At 41.9% G+C, this 27,348-nt stretch overlaps 5 protein-coding genes across 8 annotated transcripts in view; 2 read left to right on the plus strand and 3 right to left on the minus strand.

Moving 5' to 3' along the window:
- The window catches only part of LOC135348762 (uncharacterized), a gene marked incomplete in the record, with an annotated part of 21,372 nt that extends 21,277 nt beyond the window's left edge, over nucleotides 1-95 (minus strand). Inside the window, 1 exon segment of the mRNA XM_064547080.1 lies at nucleotides 1-95.
- A 118-nt stretch (nucleotides 96-213) lies between these two features.
- Nucleotides 214-2,284, plus strand: LOC135348902 (protein TIS11-like). The gene is made up of 2 exons (XM_064547286.1): nucleotides 214-455; nucleotides 860-2,284. Exons 1-2 carry the CDS (start codon nucleotides 414-416, stop codon nucleotides 1,796-1,798), a joined length of 981 nt encoding a protein of 326 aa, XP_064403356.1. The 5' UTR covers nucleotides 214-413; the 3' UTR covers nucleotides 1,799-2,284.
- Nucleotides 2,285-2,388: 104 nt separating this feature from the next.
- LOC135348770 (nuclear valosin-containing protein-like) lies at nucleotides 2,389-16,569 on the minus strand. Of its 4 annotated transcripts, XM_064547095.1 has the most exons (19): nucleotides 16,433-16,569; nucleotides 15,979-16,229; nucleotides 15,213-15,276; nucleotides 14,494-14,992; nucleotides 14,173-14,372; nucleotides 13,206-13,307; nucleotides 12,786-12,903; nucleotides 12,099-12,243; nucleotides 9,880-10,017; nucleotides 8,957-9,092; nucleotides 8,384-8,506; nucleotides 7,904-8,008; nucleotides 5,877-5,939; nucleotides 5,314-5,436; nucleotides 5,157-5,256; nucleotides 4,995-5,101; nucleotides 3,800-3,876; nucleotides 2,959-3,136; nucleotides 2,389-2,655 (listed from the first exon to the last, which is right to left on the minus strand). In XM_064547095.1, exons 1-19 carry the CDS (start codon nucleotides 16,553-16,555, stop codon nucleotides 2,521-2,523), a joined length of 2,787 nt encoding a protein of 928 aa, XP_064403165.1. In that variant the 5' UTR covers nucleotides 16,556-16,569; the 3' UTR covers nucleotides 2,389-2,520. The 4 variants fall into 4 exon arrangements, with proteins under 4 accessions (XP_064403165.1, XP_064403166.1, XP_064403164.1 ...); XM_064547096.1 differs by having other exon boundaries at nucleotides 2,389-2,586; nucleotides 5,157-5,436; XM_064547094.1 differs by having other exon boundaries at nucleotides 2,389-2,609; nucleotides 5,157-5,436.
- Nucleotides 16,560-20,357, plus strand: LOC135349251 (uncharacterized). The gene is made up of 5 exons (XM_064547759.1): nucleotides 16,560-18,106; nucleotides 18,241-18,616; nucleotides 19,376-19,641; nucleotides 19,815-19,965; nucleotides 20,217-20,357. The coding sequence occupies exons 1-5, from the start codon at nucleotides 16,633-16,635 to the stop codon at nucleotides 20,281-20,283; spliced, it is 2,334 nt and encodes a 777-aa protein (XP_064403829.1). The 5' UTR covers nucleotides 16,560-16,632; the 3' UTR covers nucleotides 20,284-20,357.
- LOC135348788 (RNA-binding protein 25-like) lies at nucleotides 20,340-27,304 on the minus strand. Its single transcript, XM_064547128.1, has 20 exons — nucleotides 26,985-27,304; nucleotides 26,870-26,892; nucleotides 26,750-26,806; nucleotides 26,591-26,695; nucleotides 26,474-26,531; nucleotides 26,101-26,192; nucleotides 25,953-26,045; nucleotides 25,693-25,776; nucleotides 25,407-25,494; nucleotides 25,177-25,247; nucleotides 24,665-24,748; nucleotides 23,469-23,653; nucleotides 23,008-23,197; nucleotides 22,684-22,773; nucleotides 22,256-22,435; nucleotides 21,876-22,052; nucleotides 21,212-21,661; nucleotides 20,911-21,009; nucleotides 20,751-20,798; nucleotides 20,340-20,573 (listed from the first exon to the last, which is right to left on the minus strand). Exons 1-20 carry the CDS (start codon nucleotides 27,076-27,078, stop codon nucleotides 20,475-20,477), a joined length of 2,367 nt encoding a protein of 788 aa, XP_064403198.1. The 5' UTR covers nucleotides 27,079-27,304; the 3' UTR covers nucleotides 20,340-20,474.
- Nucleotides 27,305-27,348: the final 44 nt, after the last annotated feature.

The following is a 27,348-nucleotide window of genomic DNA, read 5'->3' on the forward strand; positions in this document are numbered from 1 at the left end:
GTGTAGTCTCTGGTTTATCAAATAGCTAGCTATAAGGCATCCATCACTGTACACTCTTGTGTCATCATGGCCTCTGTTTTAGGGGACGATCACATGCTACAAGTTAGGTGATTAACTCTACTCCTTTGGGTGTGGTTTGAAACAGGAAGTAAACTCTCTTCCGGAGTTTTTTCTGCGCATGTTTCTGCGCATAGTTAAAATTGCATTTTCAATATTGTCTGTCTGTGACGTAAACAACACTGTAAAGGAGAGTGTTTTTGTTGTGCTGATATAAAACTCAAGAGAAGAGCTGAAACTGGTGTACAGGCTGGCATAACGTCGCAAACAAGTGAACAGTTATTAAGATTGACTACAGAGGACCTTCTAAAAACCGATCCCAAATTTGCTGAAAGTAAAAATAGCTCGTGAAAACCATGTCTATCTGTGCAGATCCAATCAAGTCTCCCGTTAGAAGGGTAAGTACTAATATTTGCAGGACTAGCTACTAGAGCACAGTGCAGTGTTAGGCGATCAGCAAGCGCTGCATGCTAGATGAGATTAGCAATGAGATTAGCATCTACTAGCTAGAGCTGCAAAAATCGTATTGATAGGATCTAGGACAAGATGCTTTCTAAGAAATAGATCTAAATCTACTATGGTAAACAAAACACTGTAGATTGTTAGATCATGTTCATGGGGTACCAGTGCATGTTCAACTTGCTAACAACTAAAAAAGTGGTGTTTTTGCAACACTGCTAAAGTGAAAGCTATCTACCAGTGTTTGGTGTTGCTGTTGAAATAACAGTTCCTAACTGATAATTTTCAACTATCTCACACTATAGCTGGTGCCTTTGAACTGTGTTCCTTCTTTTCAATCCAGGCAATGAATAGTGGGCTCACCAAGACCCAAGTGTACTATCCCTCGACGACCAGACCTCGCTCCTTTTCAGCAGGCTGTTCATCCACTATGAGCGTAACCAAGAGACCTGGGAGTGCCAACTCTGTCAAAGTCGTCAAAGTTAACAGCTCGAGGCTTTCGTATCCACGAACAAAATCTGTTGATGAAAACAAACCATCCTCGACGCCTCGATACAAAACCGAATTATGTCGACCGTTTCAAGACTACGGTTTTTGTAGATATGGTGACAAGTGTCAATTTGCTCACGGTGAAGAAGACCTCAAGGTGCTTCCAAGACACCCCAAGTACAAAACAGATCTGTGCCGAACCTACCACACTCGAGGATTTTGTCCGTATGGGTCGAGGTGTCATTTCATCCACAATCTCGAAGAGGCTCGCAAATCCGATGACGAATCCCCTCCCAGTCCTACGAGGCTCAGTTTCAGCCTCCCCATAAGCCCTTCTCTGGATTCTGGCATATCTTCACCTGACGATAACCAGTGTTTCTCGAATGGTGGGAGTGGAGTGTTTGATTTTCAGAGTATTGATTCAAGCAGCGGTTCCGGTTCATCCGATGATGGTGACTATATTGCCAGCTACTCACCTAAAACCACCGTGGCTACGAACTTTTTTAATCCACTAACAGGTCCGAATTACTTTAACTCTATCGAAACTCGTGACAAGTGTGTTGAATACGACAGCCTGTCTGTAGGCTCAAGCTCGTCTCCAACGAAACGTGTCTCCGATATCTTTGACCCCGAGCCCCAAAATCTGGGAACCATGATCCAAGCACTCAAGATACACGAAGATGCTGCGAACCATGCTTCAAGAATTTCCAGCAGGCTACCTGTTTTTGATACTATCGCCAGTTCAAATGAGCCTCAAGGTAATCCTTTTTCCCGGAGCTCACCTTATTTTTGAAATATTCTTTTATTATTATATTATATGTTTTGGTCAATCAACTTTCCCCAAGATTTGATAGTATACAGGCATAGTATTTAACACTCATCCTTCTGTTTTGCATCTTTCACTTTTAATCATCACGCAGGTGTGATGAACCCTCAGTCCAGTATTAATTTTCTGTTCTATCATTTCCCCTACATAATCTCATTGCACTCTTGCTCTCTAACTATACGAGACTGGTCCTAGGCCTAAAAAACTTTTTTTTAATCACTTAATTATTCTCTCCTATATAGAATAACCTGTTATTGTGATTTCACCCAAATACTGGTTAATCAATTATTTATTGTCAGTTTGAACTGCTATAATTATTTATTAATTTGTTTGTGGTCCCCTCTGTTTATAATTATTTATTCCAATGTCTGTTTTTAGATTCAATAATATTTTCTATTGCTTATATGCCATGCAGTTGAGTATATATATGAAGTTTGGAAGTTAATACTTTGCTGTGAATAACTGTACTCTAATGCAGACATTTTGGAGCCTAGTAGCAATTTTAAGGGTATTTTGAATGAGGTCTTACTATGTCTTACACTTGGTGTGTCAAGAAATAGAAAATAGAGAAATGATTGACATTCACTGTACAATTACAGAACATAATGAAGTCTAATCAAGTGATACAAGTGATAAAACACCTATATGGAATATCAACAGTCTCCATTTAGGGAGTTAACAGTTGCCACCTATATCCTTGGTGGGTCTTCAATAACAGTAAACCTTGCAGCCATTTGTTGATAAAAGAGGCAGTCCTGCGTGGAGGGAAACAACAGTCCTGAAATAATGGGCCAAAACAACAGGAAATACTGTGACCTCAATCCCTGTTAAATCATAAACCATGATAACAAAACAAATACTAGGTGAACTCCCAAGTGGATACTGATGTCATACATGCTCCTATGCCTTTGGCGTAAGCCCATGTCTCAGATATTGGGACCCAAACAATAGCTATGTATTCATCATCTAATGGCAATCATAGGTTGTTAAAAATGATATGAATGTTGTGTGGAGTAAACCCTTAGCCCTTAGCTCTTATCTTAGTGGCTGTGGTAGCATAGCAACAACCCCTAACCCTACTCCAACCACAGCAGTTGGTAAACACAACCAACCCTGATTGAACACACCTTAGCAGACACAGATGGCCTGAATTTGGTGAGAGCAGCTTTGAAATGGCTCATCCAAACAGCCATATTGGGATTGATGTATGGAGCTATGTTAGGGAGAATAGCAGACCCCAGTTTCATGTGCTGTCTTAGTGCTACAATGGCGGCTTCTCTCACCAATGCACTCAAGTCTGCACCACTGTGTGTGTGTGTGTGTGTGTGTGTGTGTGTGTGTGTGTGTGTGAGAAGCTGTTGCTTAGCTTCAACTAGTGCTACATGTATATGTAACTGTTTGGCACACAAGAAACAATTAGGTGTGGTCAGTACAACACTCTTTGTTTGTGTTCAAGCTAGGAAATAATACATGCCAATGAATACGACTCTACACAATGACAGTGTACTTTGGGTGTGCATGGTACTATTTTATGAACAAAATAGATTTCTATGATTGGACTCTATGAATATAATAATTCCAGCTGCAGATACTGAATTCCTAGTACAAAGTGCAAATATTTCATTGACCTGCACTGAACTTACAAACAATTGGTATACACAAATGCCAATTAACTCTTAAAAGCCTATTTGTCTACAAGCAGCTGTCACATTACTTAGGCTCGGATTACCTAGACACACTCTGCCCAGAAGCTGAACATTCCATTTACATAGTGGAACATACAGTATCAATATCCTTGCCATAGGCATACTGTCTCTGTTATACAAAGTGTTGTATGCATGCACTGCTCTACTATTCTGACAAAAATTAATGGAGAAAAATTTAATTCTCACATTCTACTGAACACATTCCTATATAGGGCAGCTATGGGATGGGATGGGATGTCCTATTGCTCACAGTCAATCTCACCTGAAACCTTTGCAGAAGTCATCGCTGGCCAGCTGACCTAGGTCGACATCAGAGGAAAGTCGAGGCCTGGTCCCACCCTGCAGCAAAATAGAGGGCAAATAAGTGGGTGCAAGTTAAGGCAAGCTTACAAACAAACTTCCTCTTTTCTTTGAAAAGAAATTTTAAGCCTGTTAGCATGGAAACTTTTGTATCCTAGCTTATACTATAAACAAATACACTATAAACAAAAGAACACTATTTTTGATCTAGGGTCAGATAATCAATTGTACAGTTACCACAGGTAAACAACAAGAGCTTACACCCCTAGAAGAGATAATAGGCCAGGGTTCACCACTACGCACATTACCAGGAACAATAAAACCACCTTATGTATACAACAGGTGCATGATCACTGGCTAGTAAACAACCTGTCTGACAGGTTATACCTTACCTATTGTCCTCCCTGGCCATTGATATAACAATTATAGGTACAGTATTATTATACAGCAGAGGGGAAATAAAGGGGAGATATTGGGAAGACAAAAGCCTAAGGCCTGAAATCAGGCAACTACAAAAAAGCCCCTAAGGCCAAAAATACATTATTTTTACAGGTATAGTTACATGTAGTTTTTGATAACAATCACAATGTGGTGGTCTGCTTACAGGACACTTTCCACATAGCTACCTGTCACACAGCAATCGGCAAGTAAGTGTTGACCCTATCAGGTTACACCAGTGGTGGGTTGACTTAGATAAGACTTAACACAGTGTCTGCTGTGTGTTTACTCAACCAACCAGTTGCACTTAAGCCATGTAAATGCATTGACACTTGGATTCAATGGCTCATTGGTTCTCATAGAAACAGTCAACCACAAAGCCACTCATCAGTGAACTGATAACACCCAAACAACACAAGATGCAATTATCATGGGCAAACTTTGACAGCCACCTAAGCTCACCACAGCAGCTAACTAAGCAAAACATGTCAGAGTGGGCAATGGGCCTTAACTGTATAGTACCCAAAACAGGTCAATTAGCTAAAATATGATTTTTTTTACCATTGTACCCACCTAATCTTGTAGCTAAGAACACCAACACTGATATTGATTTAATGCAAGCCACAAGGTAAGCACCTTTTGTAAGCTAGCTTATGGAGATATACATGTAGCAAAAATTAGTGACATGGCAGAATATGATCGCAGTACAGTGTACGTACTTTAGTGATGGTTTTGAGAATGGCTTCTCTGTCTTTGGCCGTTGGTAACCCGACATACAATATTTTGTCCAAGCGACCAGGCCTGAGTACGGCAGGGTCTATGATATCTGTCACAAAGGTATTACTATTATAGCAACCATGGTTGGTAGGTAAAATAATTACCTGGCCTGTTTGTGGCTCCCATTACGAACACTTGTTTTCTCGATTCCAGGCCATCCATTTCTGTAAGCAGCTGGTTTACAACACGAGCACTGGCGTTACTCTGTGCGTGTGCGTGGCAAGGGGGTAATCGTGTGTGTAAGGAAGTCATGTGACCCACCTCTGCCATATCTGAACGCTTAGGACAAAGTGCATCCAACTCATCAAAGAAGATAACACAGGGGGCGGAGTTTCGTGCTCGTTGAAACACCTGCCGAACAGCTCTCTCACTCTCACCCACGTACTGTGCATACACATTCAATTATAATACATGCCAATTCACTAGGAAAGCAAATCATGTGTGTGCTTTCATGCCATTAATTAGTGCAACTTCAAGCTAGTTACACAGAGTAGTAGCAAAGCAAAGCAAAGGCATACAAACTAAGACAGGGCTCTCAGGCAACAAACAGGTGTTGTTAATAATGGTAAGGGGAGCATGTCCATATATGGCAAGGAATTTTAATAGTACAAGCCACTGCAATCCACCTAACATTGTATCACCACAAATTCAACACACAACCCACAATAACAGCAATGCAATGAGCTTTCTATACATTTATAATTTCATTACCCAAACCAAATGCTGCAACATCTACAACCATTGCACACAGCACTAATGTGATTAACTAGCTGCCAGTCTAAAGCTGACACTGCATGTTGTTGCTGGTAGTAAGCAGCTCTTACCATGTTTAGCAGCTCAGGTCCCTTGACTGATATGAAGTTGATGCCTGTCTCATTTGCTATTGCCTGAGGGTATATATATATACAATACAGTGTTAACAAACAGTGGATAAACATGGAGTGAGGTCACCTGCTCACAGGGCAAGTGTTAATATAGTCAGACAGTAAGCAATAGACAGATGGTCAAGAGGGGGCTCTTATAATTTTAAAAGTGGCTTCTTATTGAGTACAGGTGTAACCAATGCCAACCACCCACCCACCTACATATGGTGTACAGTTGAGTGGGGAAACTTGATTCTGTCTTAATAGGAAACACTCACTTCCCACTATCCTAAATTTGTTGCTATGCACTACTGAGTATATACATAAACTCTATCACATGAGAAATTGTACATGTTCCTAGACTAGACTGTAAGTGTACAGAGACAGTCAGAGAATTTACTGTCTCTTAAATGTCCCTCAAATCAAACTTGGTGAAAATAATATAGGTAGTATACAGAGGAGGTACGGCACGCGTGCCTCGATTAGGTTAATTGCCTCTGTTACGCCCATGCTCAACATTATTGCAGAGGCAATTAGCCTAATCGAGAGGCAGCGGGTTGTACCTCCTCTGGGTAGTATACCCTAACAAAGCGCATCCCTGGCTTCTTGTTCTGTTGTGGGCATTGGCTCTATAGTGCCACCAGCAGCTGAGACTCTAAAACCTAACTACAAAGCAACACACAAGGTAAACACACTTGGGGCCTCTAATAGGATTAGCTATGTAGATCAGGAAATGACAGGTTTCAGACTGTGCAATATAAAGCCACCGCTAGTGTCATAAGTTGAAATGGAATTCAAGTGTACATTCTTAAGCTTCAAGTTTGGCAAGAAACCCCTGCAAACAGCTGAGCTTGATTGCCCTGAGGGCTTTAGGAATCACTTCCATGATTGGTCAATACAAGCTCGATCTTCCCACCTGTCCACCTGAGGGCTTCTTCTAAAGACAGAGCACATAATTATGCTAAACAGTTAAATCTACCTAGCTTATTATATGATAATTGATAGGTCAGAAGGGCAACTCTGTTGAACACAATTATAATGTCTTTATATTATTATTATTCATGCAGCCAGGGGTTGGTTCAGCAAAATGTTAAAAATACATTAACAACATATAATTATGAAAACACAGCCAGCAGACAATACTATTCATTTTAGCTTAATTTTTGGCATCCAAGGCTTGTTTACTTAGTAATGTGTATATAGCTACAAATGTGCTCTTATGACAGGCACCTCTCCCACACACCACACACACCAGCATGCACACTACCATAGCTGGTGAAACTGAGCATGTGAAGGTATGATCTCCATGGAGATATTGCAACATTGTAATTAAAGACTCCATCTGTTTGATCTGCTGGTATACAATTTAAAGTACAGCTACTGTACTAGAGGGGACATTATTAGCAGGTGGATGTCCTGAGGCATAATAATTAGAGTTATTAGTTACTAGATCTAGAGGGATAGGGGACATTAGCAGGTGAATGTTCCCTGATTCAATGGACTGATGCACTGACAATTAACATCAAAGAGGGGCTAACCCTAGGCATGTAGTGAATGCCTTTGTTCAGGGACTTTACGCTAGCTATTGATAATTAAGTTAAATTAATTGTGTGAAGTTGGAACATTAATTAGTACACTGAAGTATTGATAAATTTCACAACCACTTTTTTTCACTGAAACTAGCCGCCAATTAGAAGACATACACATGTATAGGGAGGTTACACCTCATCAGCCAGACCAACCTCAGTGCATGTACATACCATTCCTATAATTATAGCTAGAGGCTATAATTATTGTGATGGCAGTAGTACACAACAAGCAGGCCACCCAGCAGTCCCTATAGACTATATTAAATCTATTAGCCAGGCAAGGTTGGTACACTGTAGTTGAGTCTAATATAATCGTCATTGAATTATAATACCGTGCAGTTGCACATGCAACCTGTAGACCTAGCAACAGTGTATGGTGTATGGTGTACGTGCACATACCTTTGCCAGTAGTGTTTTCCCACAGCCTGGGGGTCCGGCTAACAGTACGCCCGGTGGAGAGGTGAGTCCGAGCTGTGCAAACTGATCCGGATAACGAACAGGTGCCTGCATAAAGCAGAGTGTAATCAGATAAATCAGCCACAATGCAGAGTGAATATGATACTACAACAAACAGTTCTCATAAACAATGATGAAAATACGAATACAGGTGGGCTGGAAGTGTTATACTTAGCAACCAACTGACAATAGGCATTATATACACTGCGTGTACATAATATACATTGTGGTGCCAGGTGTGCATACATGTGCAGTGTATACAATGTACATGTATATGTCCAGATATTGAATTTCATTTTCGTAATAATTAATTTTGCCAGTCAACCGTTAATAGTCTATTCAAACGTTAAGAGATCGAGTTATCAAAAGTCAATCTTTCCATAAGCCACAAGAAAGTGAGATAAAGGAGCCCCACCTACTTACAAGTATCGCCATGGTGAGCTCGTCCCGTACGTCCTCTAGAGCCCCCACATCCTCCCAAGTGGTGTCCGGGACAGTGACAAACCCCTCCCTCTTGGCAGATGGTTGGACACTCTTCAGAGCCTCCTACACAGCAAGTGTAAACTATATAAATATACAGATGTTTCTCGTAAGTGCAATAATTATCAGTATACCAAACAGACGTAACAGATAGCTGTCGACAAAGTTTCTGTCCACCTACATACATAGCTGAATGTCTATAGGTGCGAAACACACATGTAGTACACAAAATATATATCACGCACATTAATGGTCTAATGGTGCGTGGATCAATTTAACTGTTAGTCATGAATATTATTATAAGTACGTACACCATACATTTATTGTATAACATTAATAATGACTGGATCACTTATTAAACTCTCTTACAGTTGGGCAATCAACTATGAAGCATACTTCCAAGTGTGTTATCATATACGCACATCTGCGTCAATCACAAGAGCAATACGAACACCCACAGTGGTGTACTATTATTATAATACATGAGTGTTCTAGCAGCCATTCTTGATCACTCACATTGAAATCACTCTGTGTGATGTAAGTAGCCGCTAGCATTGAGTCTGGGAAAGGGGATGCATTCTTGATAATACCCAGCAGCCCTGGTGCCCCATTTGTGGGTGTGGTCTCAGCCAGCTGGCTCAACGTCAGCACCCTGTGTGTTGCACATATACAGGTAGCTTGTGGTAGTACATGTGCTACAGATAATAACTGCATGATGATATTGAATGACCATATTGCAATCTTATCCTATACATCTCAATTAGGGGCTGCATGTACCATACAACAGTTATTATGCTTGTCTGTGATTATATTGATATTAATACTTTAATCAACAAATTGCTTGTAATGTCTCCCCACTGTACCAATTAATAAATACAGGTTACTCTAGTCAGAAACTAGTTAGTGGGTATTCTCACAACTAGATAGTCCCCATCACATAGCAACTGAGATATTATATTATTATTATTATCACAGCTAGATATGTATACACATAGACCAATACCAAAGCATCCAACTCAACAAAACAGTGACAACATTTTAAGCACTTAGCACCACACAATGGCCCCATGCTTAGAGTATGAATATAAGTAACATCTAAAATACCTGAACTGCCAGGCTATATAAACAATGAAGTCATTATAAGGTTCTACCTACACATGTATGTACACATGTATGCATGCAAGCATAAGGATGTGCTTAATATGCAATTGCGCTAGTTAGTACAAAGCGGCTATAGCTTTAGGTCTAAATCTTTGAGCTATAGCACAAAAAAACATGAAAACTACATACCCAGTACTCCCATCAGGCCCACATAATTATGTTTATACTACTGACTGGACTGACCTGTCATAATTGTTATAAAAGTGCATAAACCAGATAATTCTCAGCCTTCAGGAGCTCGACTAGACTAGACATGCATATACGTAGCTCACACTGACCTGTTGATAGCACAGAGAGAAGCCTCCCTGACGAGAGCAACAAGGTCAGCCCCCACAAACCCGGGGCAGGCCTGCGAGACAAGCGTGTAGTTGAAGTCCTCCTCTAGTCGCAGGGTAGAGCAATGGAGACGAAGAATACTGTGTGCGTGCGTGCGTGTGTGTGTGTGTGTGTGTGTGTGTGTGCGCGTGTGTGTGTGTGTGTGTGTGTGTGTGTGTGTGCGTGCGTGTGTGTGTGCGTGTGTGTGAAGGCGAGTGGTACATTGTACAATTATTGTATTGTACATTTATGGCCGAAATAGCTTTTGAATGCCAAGCCAATCTTCATAACACTATATAATTGACATACATGTATTCATGAGTTACCTCACATGTATAATTATGTATTTAGGTGGGAGCATGTGTACATGTATATAGTATGTGGGGGTGTTCAGAGGAAGTTAACCATAACAAGACAATATCTGCCATATTCGAAACTGACCTCCCCCAAAAAACTACCTCTGATTTAAAGTACACTCCATTATGTCTAGTCAAGGACCCTCCCAGTGTAGGTGGCCAAAACAAGCCCCTGGCAACATGTACTATACACACATGCCCAAACAGATGAAATTTCAAACTGCATGCAATGTCCATGTTCCAGGCAGCACACTACACACACATGCACACAAACTGCATGCAATGTCCATGTTCCAGGCAGCAAACTACACACACATGCACACAAACTGCATGTAGTGTCCACGTTCCAGGCAGCACACTACACACACATGCACACAAACTGCATGTAGTGTCCACGTTCCAACATACATGCACATGTATGTCGTCATGGCAGATAATGTGACATCATTATTTCAAATGGCACATGTTACAAAGGAAGTAATACTGGAGTTTGCAGAATCTTTGCAACACATGAATAAAAGTATTGAGCACTGTGGTTCCTTATATGGGAAATGCTCACACATTTAAGTAGTAAAACAGACCACAGTGTACACAAAATCCATATAAGGAACGCGTACCGCTCTACGCTTTTACTGGTGTGTTGCAAAGATTCTGCAAACACCAGTACAGGACATGCAGTAATACAGGACATGCATGCAGGATGGTGACTCTGGTACTTACAGTGAATTGCAGTGCACTTGCAACAGAAAATTGCCAAACAGCAAAACCACCAGATATGAATTTCATTACCAATAATAATTCTAAGCTCAGCTTGTACTTTTATTACAATAGCAGAATCTCATTGAACAACTGCTTATTCCTAAAGGTGTACAGGTATGAGCAAATTGAATGTACAAGCTGGGCCCGGGGAATTCAAAAGCCCAAAAAGGTGCTCAGTCATACACCTCCATGTGATTATATAGATATAATCTCAGGGCACTCCTATTAGTATCACTCATAGATACCTACAGAATGGCTACTTTGATATAGCATTCTTGAAAAGCCTTGAACATAGAAATACATGAAATACATTTCAAGAATGCTTGACTGACTGCATGTACAGTGTACAAATGTCATGCATGTTAAATCGTTCTTGGGGGGGAGGGGGCATGCCTAGAGAGGTTCAATGGGTGATGCTGAAAAGTGGTTGTCATTTCAGTTGGCTCTATGCTTTCTACCTGTAATAAAGTCAAAGTACTCTTGGAAAAGTTCAGAGTAACTCCAAAAAACTGATAATGATATTCATAATAAAATATCTGATTGTGGTTTTGCTGTTTGGAAATTTTCTGTGCAAGTGCACTGCAATCCACTGTATCCCAAAGTTAACAAACAGGGCCTGGAAGCCACAAGAAAAAAACAACTTAAGTCTGGTAACCTTACATGTACAACCACTGGCTGGCCACTAGCCTCCTCATGCAAACTTCCCTAATAATTGGTACTTTCTAAGAGTTCTAACACCCCCCTGGGAAAACCCACTACCAACCTAGCCACAACATAACACCCTATCCAGCACAGACATGGCCCCACAGTACAATATGTGGCACTAAATACTGTTCATCTTGACCAATATACATTGTAGGTGTACAGCTCTTTGCTTAAAGTCTTGTAAGTGTTTTAAGGTACATGTATAGTCATATAGACTGACATGCGTTACAGTACGTGATACTTGTTTATAGTGGCTGCTAATACAGGTACAAACACATACGGTGGTATGAACACTTTGAGGCCCATTAACCCAACCCGGGCGGTGGTATTATAGAGGGTGACCATAAGTTTCCTTGACCCACCTCTCTCTCCCCTGTAGACTGGGTATGCCTAGACACACCTCCCTGTCAAACCGGCCAGACCTCCGCAGTGCTGGGTCCAGAGTGTCTACACGACTAGTGGCTCCAATCACCAACACCTGCCTACCATCATCACTCTGGTTAAGGTCTGGAAAAAAGAGAATACAAATCACAGAATAAGCAAATTTGTCTTAACTTAAAAGCCTAGCCTGTTTTGGTTTGTGGTTTTTATACAAGCAAAGTGAAACCACCGCTTGGGTGAGCAGTATGATCGACCAAATCTCAACAAACTGGGCAGTAGTCATAAGATCACATAGCTTATAATTATAATAAAGATTGGCCTAACGAAACAAACAGAGCATGATACAACATGTGTGCCAGGGCGGATGTCATCTATTGTAAAAGACTGAACCTTGTACACTGTATGCTACCACATTCCAAGGCCAGGAACTTAACCTGTCCCTTGTACCTGCCATTATAATTATACCATTATACTATTATACTATGACACAATAGCACAGAGTACAGCACTAATTGATAAGGTGGATCTACTTGCCAAGTTCTAGCTCTCTGGACCTACAATATTCAATTATACGCATACATGTAGGGATCTAACATGTTGTTGCTAGGGCAAAACCCCCACAAATTCCAAGACTCAAGTAACTGCATGTGCAAAGTCTATATACTCACCATCTAAACTGGCCAGTAGTTGAGTGACAATCCTCCTCTCCATTTCCCTATGAGCAGTTTCTCTCTTGGGGCAAATGGCGTCCACTTCATCCACGAACAGCACACATGGTGCATGCTCCTGTGAAGGACAACATACATGTGTGTGTGTGGTGGTAGGTGAGTGGGTGTGACTTGTAGCACTGTTACTAGTGTGCCCCTGTGTGTTGTGCACCTGAGCAGCATCTGATCTGGTATCAAATTGGACCATTCCACATGTACCCGAAAAATGCAGCCTAAGCCTCCAGGACTGAGTACATTGCTCCTCATTAAACACAATATTAATTTCTCTAATAGTGGGAAACAGGTAGCACTGTAATTTTGATTGTATCACGTCCAAGTGAGATTAGTATACATGCATGCACAAGAGATCAAGCTGCTGACCTTTGCCAGTTGGAAGAGGTCTCTTAGAGTAGCCTCTGACTCTCCAGACACACCACTCACCACCTCAGTGGCTGCCAGCTTGATGAATGGAAGTCCAAGCTCCTGGATAAAGGTGCATGACATCATTGATTATTACCCTGTCTCAAGTTGACATTTTCAGCACACACATTGAGATAATAAGGTTTAGAAAAGAATGGTGGAGAAATTCTGAGAATATTGATCACTGTGAATGAATAGAATGCCTTCACAGGTATCAAATCATTCAGTACTCAGGATTGTGATTGTTAAGTACCGCTTTATGAAATCATTGCCCAGTCAGCAAATGAGATCACAATGCCATGTGGACACACACAACCAAATGAGGCAACCGTTACACTGCAAAGCATCAATGTTGCATGGTGTGCCAAGCACCAGGGACTTTTCTGACGCACACAAAAACAGCTGATTAATTGTTTGTTGAAAGAATTTTGTTGAAGGATTTTTTGCGAACAAACATCACTCCATTTTCCCCCAAAAGCTCCACCTAACTATGGGACAGACATAATACTGCCTCACCCTAAGGTGGGAATACTAACACCAATGTAATACGTATTAAAAATTAATTAAAAAATTAATTAAAAAGCATACTATGTACAAAACACCTTATCTCAACTTAGGTACATGCTTAATTGTACTGAGGCAGCCCCTTTCAACATCTTAGACAGCTAGTATAATTAAACTGTGTGGTTTCAATTTAAAGAAGTGGTCTTTGCAGTTTCAATGACAAGTTTGATTGTGTGCTCTTGATGATACTTCTTTTGTTGGCTTTACAGCCACCCACCCAGCAATGGCGTGTGCCAGCAGTGTCTTCTCATGCATGTATAGCTACCTCGGCTTTACAGCCACCCACCCAGCAATGGCGTGTGCCAGCAGTATCTTCCTATGCATGCTTCTTTTGTATAGCTATCTCGGCTTTACAGCCACCCACCCCAGCAATGGCGTGTGCCAGCAGTGTCTTCCCACAGCCAGGAGGTCCATGGAGCAGGAAGCCCTGAGGGGGACGGACTCCAAGACGGGAGAATAGCTCGGGGTGACGCAGGTGCAGCAGGAGACGACACACCTCCTCAAGCACACCCCCACAACCACCCACATCTGAGAAACTGACTGATGACGTTGACACTTTGAAATCTGCAGTATTGAGAAGTGTACACAATTACAGCTATAGTACTGTGATCATAATACATGTAGGCGTGGTCCATACAGGAAGTGAATATGTAATGAATGTATGTGCATGATGCAGTGCACATACTTTGTTTGTGTTTCTCCTCCAGCTCCCCCTGTACCACAGAGGTGGGGTCCTTGTTTGAACTTTCACCTTTGGCTTTAGCTCGCTTTCTCCTGGGCCTGTCACCGTCTGCAATTTCATCCAGTGACCTTCGACCTCTTTTCATTCTAGGCTCAGACTTGGGCTTAGCAAAACTTTTCTCTTTGTCATTTGGAACTGTAGGTTTTGAAATAGAGCCAATTCTGAGATTGGGATCTTGAACAGTCAAAACTTCGGATATTCCAGAAAGAGTGTGATTCGCATCTTCTGCTTTAGGTACATGTAAAACTTCTGTTTTATTAGCTATTAATGAATGTTCTGCTGACTGTGCCGGGGCCATAACGACATTTTGCGGCTGAGATGTGGAGGTCACCTGATCTGGCGAGAGTTGCATGTGATCTGGACGCTCATTGGTTGATGTTTGGGGTGTGCCAGCGTTTGAGCCGTACAGCTGGATGATGGAGTTATTCATCATGTTGAAGTTCTGCAGGTGACAGCACAGTTAATGCTACTACTGCACTATGTGACAATGGCATTTAGTTACTGACAACACTGAAGATATACATGACATAGTGAATATGTATGCAGAGCGGTATAATAATGTATGCACACACTTTGAAGAAATCATTATGTATACAACCATATGACACTGACACTTGATACAGGTACACTGTAGAAATAATTATCACATAGAGTATACGTACATCAGTAACTTCCATTTCAGCTTCACTGTCAGAGTAGCTCGATTCACTCTCACCAGACAAAGGTCTGCACAAAAGACACACAGCGTAACATGCTAGCACAAGGCATAAGGTTACTAGCCTGAACACATACACACCCAGGGACTTGCATGCTATCACAAGGCATAAGGTTACTAGCCTGAACACATATACACCCAGGGACTTGCATGCTATCACAAGGCATAAGGTTACTAGCCTGAACACATACATACCCAGGGACTTGCATGCTATCACAAGGCATAAGGTTACTAGCCTGAACACATACACACCCAGGGACTTGCATGCTATCACAAGGCATAAGGTTACTAGCCTGAACACATACACACCCAGGGACTTGCATGCTATCACAAGGCATAAAGTTACTAGCCTGAACACATACACACCCAGGGACTTGCCACACCCAGGGACTTGCATGCTATCACAAGGCATAAGGTTACTAGCCTGAACACATACACACCCAGGGACTTGCATGCTATCACAAGGCATAAAGTTACTAGCCTGAACACATACACACCCAGGGACTTGCATTAGCATCACAAGGTATAAGGTTACTAGCCTGAACACATACACACCCAGAGAGTTACATGCTAGCACAAGGTACAAGGTTACTAGCCTGATACACACCCAGGGACTTGCATGCTAGCACAAGGCATAAGGTTAGTACACGTAGCTTAAATGAATGCTTAGCCTGAATACATACAAACACATCCAAGTACAATCATGTACTTACTCCTCTCCGTCGAATGTTGCACCATTTAACCTCCTCAGCATATGTTCCCTCTCCCTTCTCTCAAGCCACTCATCAGGACCTTGCTCATCAGTAACAGCGCAGCCATCATTAGCGGGGATTGTGGAGTAGGCTTTAGCGACGACAGCTCTAAAGGGAAGTCGTTTCTTCCTTGTGTACTCGGGGTACTCAGCTTGGAGGGTAACGGCCATATCATCAATGTCAACTACATTGTCTGAGCACTCCTCTAGGTACTGTACAAGGGAGAGAGCATTTAAAATTGTGGTGGGTTCGATGTGCTACAACTGATAAAATTTTGGCATGGATGGGTGAGAGTTCGGTTGGTTTGTGTGTACCCTTAGCATTAGCATTATACAAGCAAGCAATTAATGCTGTCAAACTTTTCAATAATATTTACTATTTACTGTTTCCTCTCATAACAAGATCTCTACTGTACCTGTTTGATTCTAGGTAAGAGCTTCCTGTCACTGCAATAGTCTGAAGTGTTTTTCTTTCCATTCTGGGCGCTAGGACTACAGAAATACCTCGACTTAGAGCCTCTCTTCTTCTTGCCAGACATCTTGTTTTCATACCACGTGGCCCTATAGTAACCAGAAATAGACCAACGATCTTTACCATCTAGATAAACATGAAACCATGGCTAGATCAAAGAGAGTCAAGGAAACTACTTTAACAGCATCCAAGACGACTCCTAAAGAAACCTCATGGACATTTATTTCAGTACAACTGTTTCTAATCAGCTTGTTAGTTGTAGTTCTCTCCTATTACCTCCTGAGATCAACCACACCGCAACAAGAACAACCAACCTTCAACCATACTACACCAGTTCCAGTGAAGATATTAACTACTCCAAGTTCCAAGTTTGCCCAATCTTGTGCAGAAGCAGGTGTGCCTGTGATCTTTAAGAACTCAATCTCAACACAATGGAAAGCAATGCAATGGACTCCCGATTACTTGGAGAAGAAGATCAACATTATTACTGGTGTCTACGAAAACACCAATCGATGGTTCGGTCCATATTTTGACAAGCAGAAACCATTATTGAGCTATGCCGAAAGAGTCAACAAGTACAAGACGAATCTAAAGCTATCATCGAAAGAGTTCTTTAAACGTATACAGACTTACAACTCAGAAAAATATCTTTATTTTACTGGTGATATTGATCAGCTGGGAGACTGGGCTATTGACGAGATACAGCCTTTTGAAGAGCTACTCACTCTAAATCCCAGCCACTCCTCCATCAACGCTTGGATTGGCCAACCTCACGTCATAGCTCACTGTCATTACGATGGCTACCACAATTTCTACGCTCAGCTTTATGGTAAGAAACGTTTCTTACTTCTGCGACCAACCAACTGGCCTGGATTGTACCCCTACCCATTCCTACATCCGAGCCACGCACAAGCACAAGTGAATGCAAGCAGTGAGAGTGATAGAAGACACTTCCAACTTGTGAGCCAAGTGGAGGCATATGAAGCGATTCTTGAACCAGGAGATTTACTGTATGTCCCTCCTCTGTGGTTTCATGAGGTGGAGTCTCTCAAAGTGAGCATTTCAGTGAATGTATGGACAGACTCTAGTCAAACCCAGACAGCCGAACGGTTGTTTCAACTACCCTTACCTATTCACTCCAAGCAATGGACTTCTGAAAGAGCTAAAGTGATTGCGACATCGTTTCTGCTATTTCAGACATTACAGAAGATTTGTACCCGCCGACTCTGTGCACGTTCCGTGACTGATAAATTCAAAGATGGCTTTCAAGACGAAGGTAATCCTCTTTCAGACACAAGAGCTGTTTATTTCGTCCACCGACTTTGGTCCACAAGATATCGAACACTCATGGACAGAGAAAAACTGCCGAATACACTCCCTGGAAACATCCTTTGTGAAGTGAGCTCTATTGGTGAAGAAGTGGATGAAGCAAAGATGGCTGCTCATAGTAGCGAGTTTGGAGATTATGCAAAGATTGTTGGAGAGTTAGTACAAGAGTTGCCAGGGGACACGTGGGAACTATGGGTGGGTAACTATGTAGAGTTTGTGGTTGCCAATGCTGTACCTGAAGTTGAGCTTGTTGGTGTGTTTCTTAAACAATTTAGTACATGTTTAATGGGCTGAACGTTAATACTTTTTTATTTCTATCATTTTTAAGTGATTTTTGATTTTATGCAGCCAACAAGGTTTTGTTTTGTTTGTGGGCGGTGGCTCAATGCTGATTCAGCATAATGATAATGCTAACGATCCTGTGATTTAATAAATCTGAAAGCATGGATATGAAAGTGGAGCAACTGTCTGTGTATGAATGGCTGAGGCAAGGCAACGACCTGCACTTCATTGAGGGGATAGGTCTGTCTCTATTGGTCCTGGGAGCTGTAGTGGGTGGCATCAGTCTCTTCAACATCAGGATGCCTTATGGACGTTACACCTCTGATACCTCACGTCTCTTTCACATTATTGGTCTCACCAGCTGTAAGATCCCCGCTAAGCTGGCCTGGTTTCTGCAAGAGTTGCCATCGTTCGTTTTGCCTCTTTTCTGTGTGCTCAACATTGGTGGCAAGCAGGTCGGCGAGTTCAACCCAAGCATTGTCCTCTTGGGAATGTTCATCATTCACTATTTTAACAGGTACGTTGCTCACTATAAAAACACACACAATAAACGACACTTCATGTAATGCAACAAAAAAAGTTTTCCAATTCAGAGGTGTAATAATTATCAGAGAAGGCATAAAATGTAACTTTGTAAATTGGTGTCCCTTAAATGGAGTAACCACGATAGCGAAGGATATAATTATGGTGTGCATATCCTCCTCATAGGTGTGATATATCTGACTTATACCACCTGACTGCCGCACTATAAAATGACCTCCCCCTAGTAACAATTCAATCCACGATGCATACTACAAAAAGCAAGACTGTGCCGGATTTTTCAGCTGTACGTTAAAGAGCTAGTTAAGCAATAAGTCGTCTCCTACAGATACTCAGGAGCTTCCTTTAGGTCCAAGCGTTGTCTAGTTGACGTTCTTCGCTGCAGTTGCAAGCTCTTCTTAGCTAAAATGTTTTTAACCACGTCCATTGACGTATATAGGCTTAGCTATCTTGTTGGAAAGCAGCTTCCGTAATTCTGTCATCGCTTTGGAGTCTTAGTACCGTCAAGCAATGGCTCTTTTTTATTTGCTTACTGTCTTGAACAAATGAAAAAACTCGAAAAACATCTTGAAAACTGCATGCCTGGGGCTGTATGTTATTCTTATAATAATTATATCATGCAGCGGTTGACCAATGAGATGAATTAGTGATGACGTAAGTGTGGTATAAATTGAATACTTATACGTCATGAACTCTTCCCTAGTGACCATTTGTATGATGCTCTCCCTCTCTACAGAGTGTTCCTGTATGCTCTGACGATCAAGGGAACGCCCACGCCCATCTCCTCTATAGCTGCGGCTATCCTGTACACAACCTTCAATGGCTACATGCAGGGACGTTACTTCACTCACTACCTCTCCTACGAGACTTCCTGGTTCATTGACCCTCGGTTCCTCGTAGGTCATGTGATGTTCCTTGTTGGTATGGCAATCAATGTCCACTCGGACTATGTCCTGCGTAACCTCCGTAGACCTGGAGAGACTGGCTACAAGATACCGTATGGTAAGATTGTTGATTTTTGATTTTGATTTTGAGCAATACCACTTTTGTAGCTCGATTACCCTTGAAATTTTAGCCAAAGCATACAATTTTTGTACCAATAAGAGATATCACTATTGGTTACGAAAAAGGATAATATCTGAGAGTGTTACCGATGTTTCTCCTTCGTCCTTCAGGTGGAGTGTTTGAATTTGTGTCTGGTGCCAACTATTTTGGGGAGACACTTGAGTGGAGTGGATATGCACTGGCCAGTTGGAGTTGGCCTGGGTTCGTGATGGCTGCCTTCACTGCCATGTTCCTGGGCAGCAGGGCTATGCAGCATCACTGGTGAGCAAAATTAATTATATATATATAGGCACACTAGTAGTGCTATTTGTACACACATGTTGATAGGCACACTAGTAGTGCTATTTGTACACACATGTTGATATACAGGCATGCATGCATGCAAGCGTAAAGTTAATGTTGAACTCCCCACACACGTCTACTCGTACTGAGAGCATACATGTACTCATGCTACAAGAGAATACGTAGCTATGATTAACACTATAGCTGAAAATGTTATTACATCTCTGCAGGTGGTACCAGAAGAAGTTTGATGACTACCCGAAGAACAGAAAGGCTTTCATTCCGTTTCTGTTGTAGACCAAATTAATGAACATTTGATTGCTATGGTTTAACTATATATATGTAGGTGTGTGTTTTGACTTCGATAATATACATAATTATAATGACCAAGAAAAAATTCACAACTTTAGAATTGATACATAATGTTATAATACATGCGCACAAAATAAACATGTTATGCATGGAAAATTCAAATAGGAAGAAGAGTTTTAATAAGATTTGGCTATTCCTAAATGTTTGGCTTCAGTCTCGTAGATAAGCAGTCGCCATAGTTTCACCACAAACATCTCTGCTTCATCATCCAGCACCTGCATGTACGGTGTTACACAAAAGTAAGGGTACATGGGGGAAATTAAAGCACTGTGAAGTATGTCATACATACAGGAGACCATGCAACAACACAAGCCTATACCAGTAGTCCTGACAGTGCATGTGACTTAAATGGTAAGGTAAAGGCAGTAAACTATTCACACACACACTCTTACCATTCCAATATCGGAGAGGATGTCAGCTGGGGGGATGTGACAGGAGAGCTACGAGGGTAAGGTAGAAGATAAACAGAGCTTATACATAAATAGTTACAGAGGAGTAAGGTAGGGGGATAAACAGAGCTTATAGTTACAAATATACCGTAAATGAACGTACCTTGTTGCAGATGAACTCTGTGAGAATGGGCTCAGTTTCTCCAATGTACTCGGTGATTTTTTTGTTGATCCACGGCTTCACTCTCTTCTCTATTAGATTCTATAGCAAATAACAGGTAGTACATGTGCACTCATGCGTTTATAATCACAATCCTATAGAGCGTACAATAGAGCCGGTGTATACGTTACAGTGTACATGACAAGAGATTGAAGCAGTGCACTCGTAGCAGCAAGCGTACAGTAAGTATTTTAGCCCGATTGTCTAAGTTCTCTAAAAGTATCATACAGTGACGCCAACTCACAGAATCCATTTGCTCCCATCTCAGTGTGTACTTGAACACTTCCTCCTTCGAAGACGGGATACTATTGACCAGATTCTGAACCATCTTTTTCTTGTCTTCTGTCGAGAGTCTCCTGTCCTTGGTGTATGGTGCATTTTCCTCGTCATCACTGTAGTCTATAGGCACAAGCATTTTCTTGGGTTTCTCTTCAACTTCATCAGTTTCAGCGCTGAAAACTGCCTCTAGTTTGGTTGTTTGTGACTGAGGGGGGTTAGAAGGTGGGGAGGATTTATAGCTTGTAGCTTTTTTGAGTCCAATTGAAAATTTTGAGACTTGAGGCGATCCTGCTTGTTGTGCTGGACTGTCTTCGCTCTTTATAGCCTCCTCTTTAAATGATGCTGAAATCATGATACCTGGTTCCTTGGGGAGTGTTTTAATTGGAGGAGCATCAACATTAGGTGCTGGTTGAACCTAACAGAAATATGACAATGAATATTATCAATACACGACATCATTTGTACTGCACAATAACTGCCATGTAGTTCTATACTAGTGAACAACCAGTGAGGGAATAGCCCTCTCCCCCTGCGGAAATATGGTGTCCCTCAGCTATTTTAAATGCCCACAAATTTGGCTAAAATATAAGCACCCAGATGTACAATGTACGCCAGTCACAGTATCACACCTGTATGGGTGGATAGGAGGAGTTGGTGAAGCCTGTCTTGGTGAGGGGAATGTCCTCTGAGACGTCCATTTTGGGCATGTCATCGTCATCATCGTCACTCCGCCCACTGGGGGAATCCTCTTCACTCTCACTCCGGTACGAGTCCTTGAGCACACTACGAGCCTGACGCTCTATGGCCTGGGGAATGAGTATCTCAATACACGTACAATGTACACAAATCATCAATTGGCCATACACTTAGCAGCACAACGTGTAATACATGTGTACCCATGCAATCTTTGAAGCATCAATGCATTGATAATCTTACTTTTAAACTTGTATGCATGTTTTCACAAGAATAGTGATAACCCACACATGCACAAGACCTCAACACAACTCACCTTGAGTCTAAGAGACTCTATCTCCTTCTTTTCTCTAATCCTGTCTCTCTCGTCCTCCTCCATCTCAACCTCGCGCTCACGACGGCGACGAGCAAATGCACTGCCACGGTAATACTTCTGATCATCTTTACTGTCATCGTACTCTTCCAGGAAGTCTGCGAGGTGCTTCTTCTCACGTTGCTGCAGTGGTGGAGGTACAGTGTGTGCAAAAGACGCAACACAAATAAATTCACAGCTACATTGTATAGCCAGCTGTCACATTCAGTTGCACTTGTTCAATTTAAAAATTCACTTCATACATGCACATTGAAATCATTCTGAAATGCAAATCCATAAAAAATACTTACGTAAACTAAGTACTTATAATGAGCAACTACATACTGCACAAAATACACACACTTAAGGGAGCAATAATTATGTGAGCCTACCATGTCCACCCTCCTACTTTCCTCGCCGGCCAGCTCCTTGTCGTAGTCTTTCTGCTTTCTCCTCTCTCTGTTTTCCCAAGCAGACAAACACTAGGTGGAGAAACAGTACCAAAGGCATCTACGTATGTGCAGTCTGTATAGTACATTTCGGATGCTAACTCGACTGTATTACGAATACAGTTTAGGTATACTGAAACTAAGTGCCAGGGCCTGGGGGTTTATTTTGTAACTGAGGTTCAGGGAACAGCGTTTAAGAAAGATCGGCATTTAATCGACAAGCATTTAATTGAGGAAATACGGTAGAGTAGACTTGATCTAGCTCACCTCTCTGTAGGCTTTGTCCCTAGATCGGAGCTTCCTCTGTCTCATCCTCTCTTCATAGTCCTCCTCGTCACGAGCTGTGTCCTCTCGTTCTTTTTCACGATCATGGTGACGCTTCTTCTCACGTTCCACCCTCTCCTGCGATCGTGAACGGGGAGGGGTGCGAGAACGCTGAGGGGGACTACTACGAGACCTATGAGTAGGGATTGGTAGATTATGCGTGGCAGGTTGTCACTGGGAGGAGTGTGCAATCCAGGAATGCAATAGATGTACTCACATCATCATGTACTGACCTACTATACTATAGATGTGTAGTCTCTGAAGTACAATGCATGGACACATGTGCATGCATACTTAGCCGTGTTCCCAGGCCGGTTTTTCAACATCTGGTACATTAGAGAAAAATCGGCCTTGGGAATGAGGCTAGTGCATGCTGTGCTGCACTTGCTTGAGATAGTACTCACCTTGCACGTGGGCTACGAGACCGCTCACTTTTAGAGCTCCTCCCCCTGTCCTTATCTCTTGGCGGAGACTCCTTCTCACGTCCTCTCTCTCTCTCATTATTCCTCTCACGCTCTCTGCCTCCGTCCCGAGTTGGTTTATCTTTGTCGTCCAATTTCTTTCTCTCCATTATCCTGGACTCGCTAGGCTGGTGGCCAAAGAGGAAGATAGTTATATTATAACAATGGCATAGACAAGATCTACCATCACTCATTAGTACCAGTGAGTGATACATTGTTAGAGAAGCTTAGTCGATAAGCCAGAGTTAACAGGGACAGTACAAAAGAAAGGGTATATATAGGATATGCATACACAAAATGAAGAGCTATATTCACAGTTGGAGGGGTTGGACAATATACATGTCTATGAGCAATGTGCTCATTTGCTCACTCAACAGCCGAACACCAGCTGTCTGTTTCTGTGGAGAGATGGTATGATTATATAGCAACACACAACACTGTATGTACATGTACAGTACGTGTATATCCTGTGGAGAGACAAACTGTTAGCTCAAACACAGTCATGCCTTTTATCTTGACCTCCATTCATCAGCTGTCCACCCAAAGCCAGAGCCTCAAACACCAGCCAGTAGTACAAGTCATAGACAGATCAGAAACTAACTGAATTTCACATCTTTTTGGAGATTTGGGAAAGTGTATCATTTGAAGGAAATTTTGGCCTTCCCCAAATATAAGTACAGTCATGTCAACATTATTCATGTCAACATTATATTTTGGCACCTCTTTTTAAGGGCTATGTACTGTAAAAGCACGGGGAGTTAAGCTGTCTCCAAAGCTGACTCTGGAGCTAATGCTAAAACGAAAAAGAAATTGTCTTGTTTCACTCACCACCTCTGAGGGGGGGGGGCTGATGATTACGGATGTATTAGCGTACTGGGTACTTGAGGCAAATTTGATCCATGTCGCATTCAAAAGACAACTAGATATTAGCAAGGTGTGCACACGAGTCTTACATACATGTTGGTATAGTGTCTATGGACAAGGGTCCATCACTAGGTAGGTGTACGTGTACTGCTACTGTACACAATGTACATTATAACCCCAGGCAACTAAACCTTTAGGTAAATGTGTGTGTGTGTGTGTGTGTGTGTGTGTGTGTGTGTGTGTGTGTGTGTGTGTGTTTTATCCTGACTGCACACCTTGTATGCTTGTCTGAATCGCTTGATCTCATCGGACACTAATGTCTTCATGCCTTCTTCCATTTCCATGTCATCTAGGGTGCTCTGTACACACACACATGGAACAGCAATGGATGGATTACACACATGTACAGTACACATTGTAATAATTGAACAAGATGAGTTTGTGGGGAGCTCTAAAATGGATACTCGCAAAGGGAATAGTTTTTTTGACAAAGCAATTCTACATCCACAGGCTCACATGTAGTTTTTAATTAATGGTCACTGATAGTTTGCTAACAATTGCTTTCCTTACGTGCACGTACTTCTAAATTGTATGCAGATACATATATATTATGCACAGAAAGCTTAGGTTTTTTTTCTAAGCTTTCAGAAAATAACAACTGTACTGAAGTTATGGCTGTTGAAAGAGTTCAACCACATACATGTAGACTCTATGGTCATGTGCATGTACAGGTACATGTAGCAACAAGTAGTATTTGATAGATGCATATACACACACACTAGCTCACTTCTGGATCGATAGTTCCACACTGTTTGGCCATGAAGAGGATCGACTCTTTCACATCATGCTCACGTTGAACTGTACGAGCAAACAAGTGGAAGCATTCAAGTGTGTGTACAATAATAATAATAATACTGGCAGTGTGCAAATCTATCACTTGAAACTTAGTCGTGCAACTAACACGTAAGATATGCATAATGTATGTTATGTAGGTAATGGCAGCACTAATCGACTCACTGTCTTCTGTGGACTTGTTGCTTGTGAGCACCTCTAGGTGTTGCTTGAGTAAAGCACTCACTGTCTCATTGACCTGATCATCTTCAGCCTGGAACAATCAGAGAGGTGGGGTACATTAAACTATGCATATTATTTAGCATACCGTCTGTACGCATACAACTGTAACACAATGAACGCTCGCAGCACAGCTAGTATAATTATACAGTCAATCATGTATGCATAATATCTGTATAGACGTATGACATAGCTACACTTCTACCTAGGTGGATCTCTGGTTAGTGTGTACCTTCATTTCATTGTCCAAGACTTCAGTGAGTGAGGAGACTCCACCGTCACTCTTCCCCTCCATCTCTGCCACCAGTCGGTCAATCTGCAGTCAGGGTGGTGTGGTGGTTGGTAAAGAATTATCATCTGAAAAATTATACTAATACCGCATTTCACTGCATTTTGTTTTGACTAATAAGTAGGTAAGTGAGAGTGAGTAAGTTTCTCGAGGAGCAATTCCACAAAATACCAACACAACTTTATTTCACCGCACACACTCACAGTATGCTCATCTGCCGTCTCATTATCTCTCTCCCTCTTCTTCTTAGTGACGTACTTGAGCAGGTCCTTACGAGTCTTTGCATCGACTTTCACCTAATAGTAGAATATACAACTTGGCTATACATACACCAGCCCAAGCACTACATACCACCAATGGCTTGTCCCCCAACTTCCTGTCATGCAGCAATCTCAGAGCTCTCAGAGTGGAGTCAGGTTCAGCATACTCACAGAACCCAAATGCTGCAGCATAAAAAATAAGTACATTTTCAGACTTTGCAGAAGTTGGGTGAAAATTTGAAGGGAGTGATTGACAGGTGATTGTACATGTAGCTAGGAAACTACTTACTTGCTCCAGGTACACATAAGTCATATTAAAAGATCTACATGCAATTTCAGTGATCTAGATGGTTAGTGTTGAATATATAAAGCACATGGATGACAAAAATGGGCAGAAAAAATAAAGAACCTCAGGCATAATATAATATACAGTGTACAGCATTGACATCATTTACAGTAACTACCTTGCAGTTTTCCTGACGCATCTTGCACTCTCTTCCAGCCTACAATCGACCCACAGCGCTACAAGCAGAAACACATAATCTTTCCAACCCTCCAAGGTCTATAGGAGGCACACTTACCAGGAGCATTTGTCTAATGAGAGTATCTGTAGCCTTGTCTGATATATTGCCCACAAACACAGTGGTGGCTACCTTCATAGTGGACGTGGACATAGGAACGTGGACCTGTGGGTGGGGCAATTATCAATGGGGGTGGTGGCGTAGCAGGTGGTGTCTTACAGGGGCAAATTGGTTAGTGGAAGAGTTGTGCTCCGGACCATTGAGTGGAGTAGGCATCTAGTAGAGAGAGAGGGGGACATGAATTGGGGGTTAATGAGAATAGTAAAACAAGGAACTTACCAATGGAGTCTGCATCGGCATACCTGCATGGTGTGTAAATTAATGGTACATGTGTACGAGACTAGTAGTAGTTTTAATCTAGACAATTCTCATTGATCAATACAGCGTCTCTAACCTGGCATCATGGGCATCATTGGAGGCTGGCCCATGGGAGGCATCATGGGGTACCCATAACCATGGCCTGCCATGTGCTGGGGAGGGTACGACATGTCCCTGTGAGAGAATGAGAGATTTAGATGTCTTCTGATTTTTGATGGCTAGAGTAGCTCAATGAGGTAGTTGAAGTGACAACTGTGTCCAGACAAGATGACCAAGACAATAAGATGATTTCCAGATGATGAGCTTCAGAATCTTAGTGAGTACGGTTTACGGTCACATGTAACATTTCAAGTCGCCATTTTTCACATGCCACGCCTACTATTAGTTTCAAGCACACCCACAGTTGTTTGGCTAAAAATAGCCACTCTCGTGTGAGCAAT

Source organism: Halichondria panicea, chromosome 15 (assembly GCF_963675165.1).
Source record: "Halichondria panicea chromosome 15, odHalPani1.1, whole genome shotgun sequence".
Classification (NCBI taxonomy): Eukaryota; Metazoa; Porifera; class Demospongiae; order Suberitida; family Halichondriidae; genus Halichondria; species Halichondria panicea.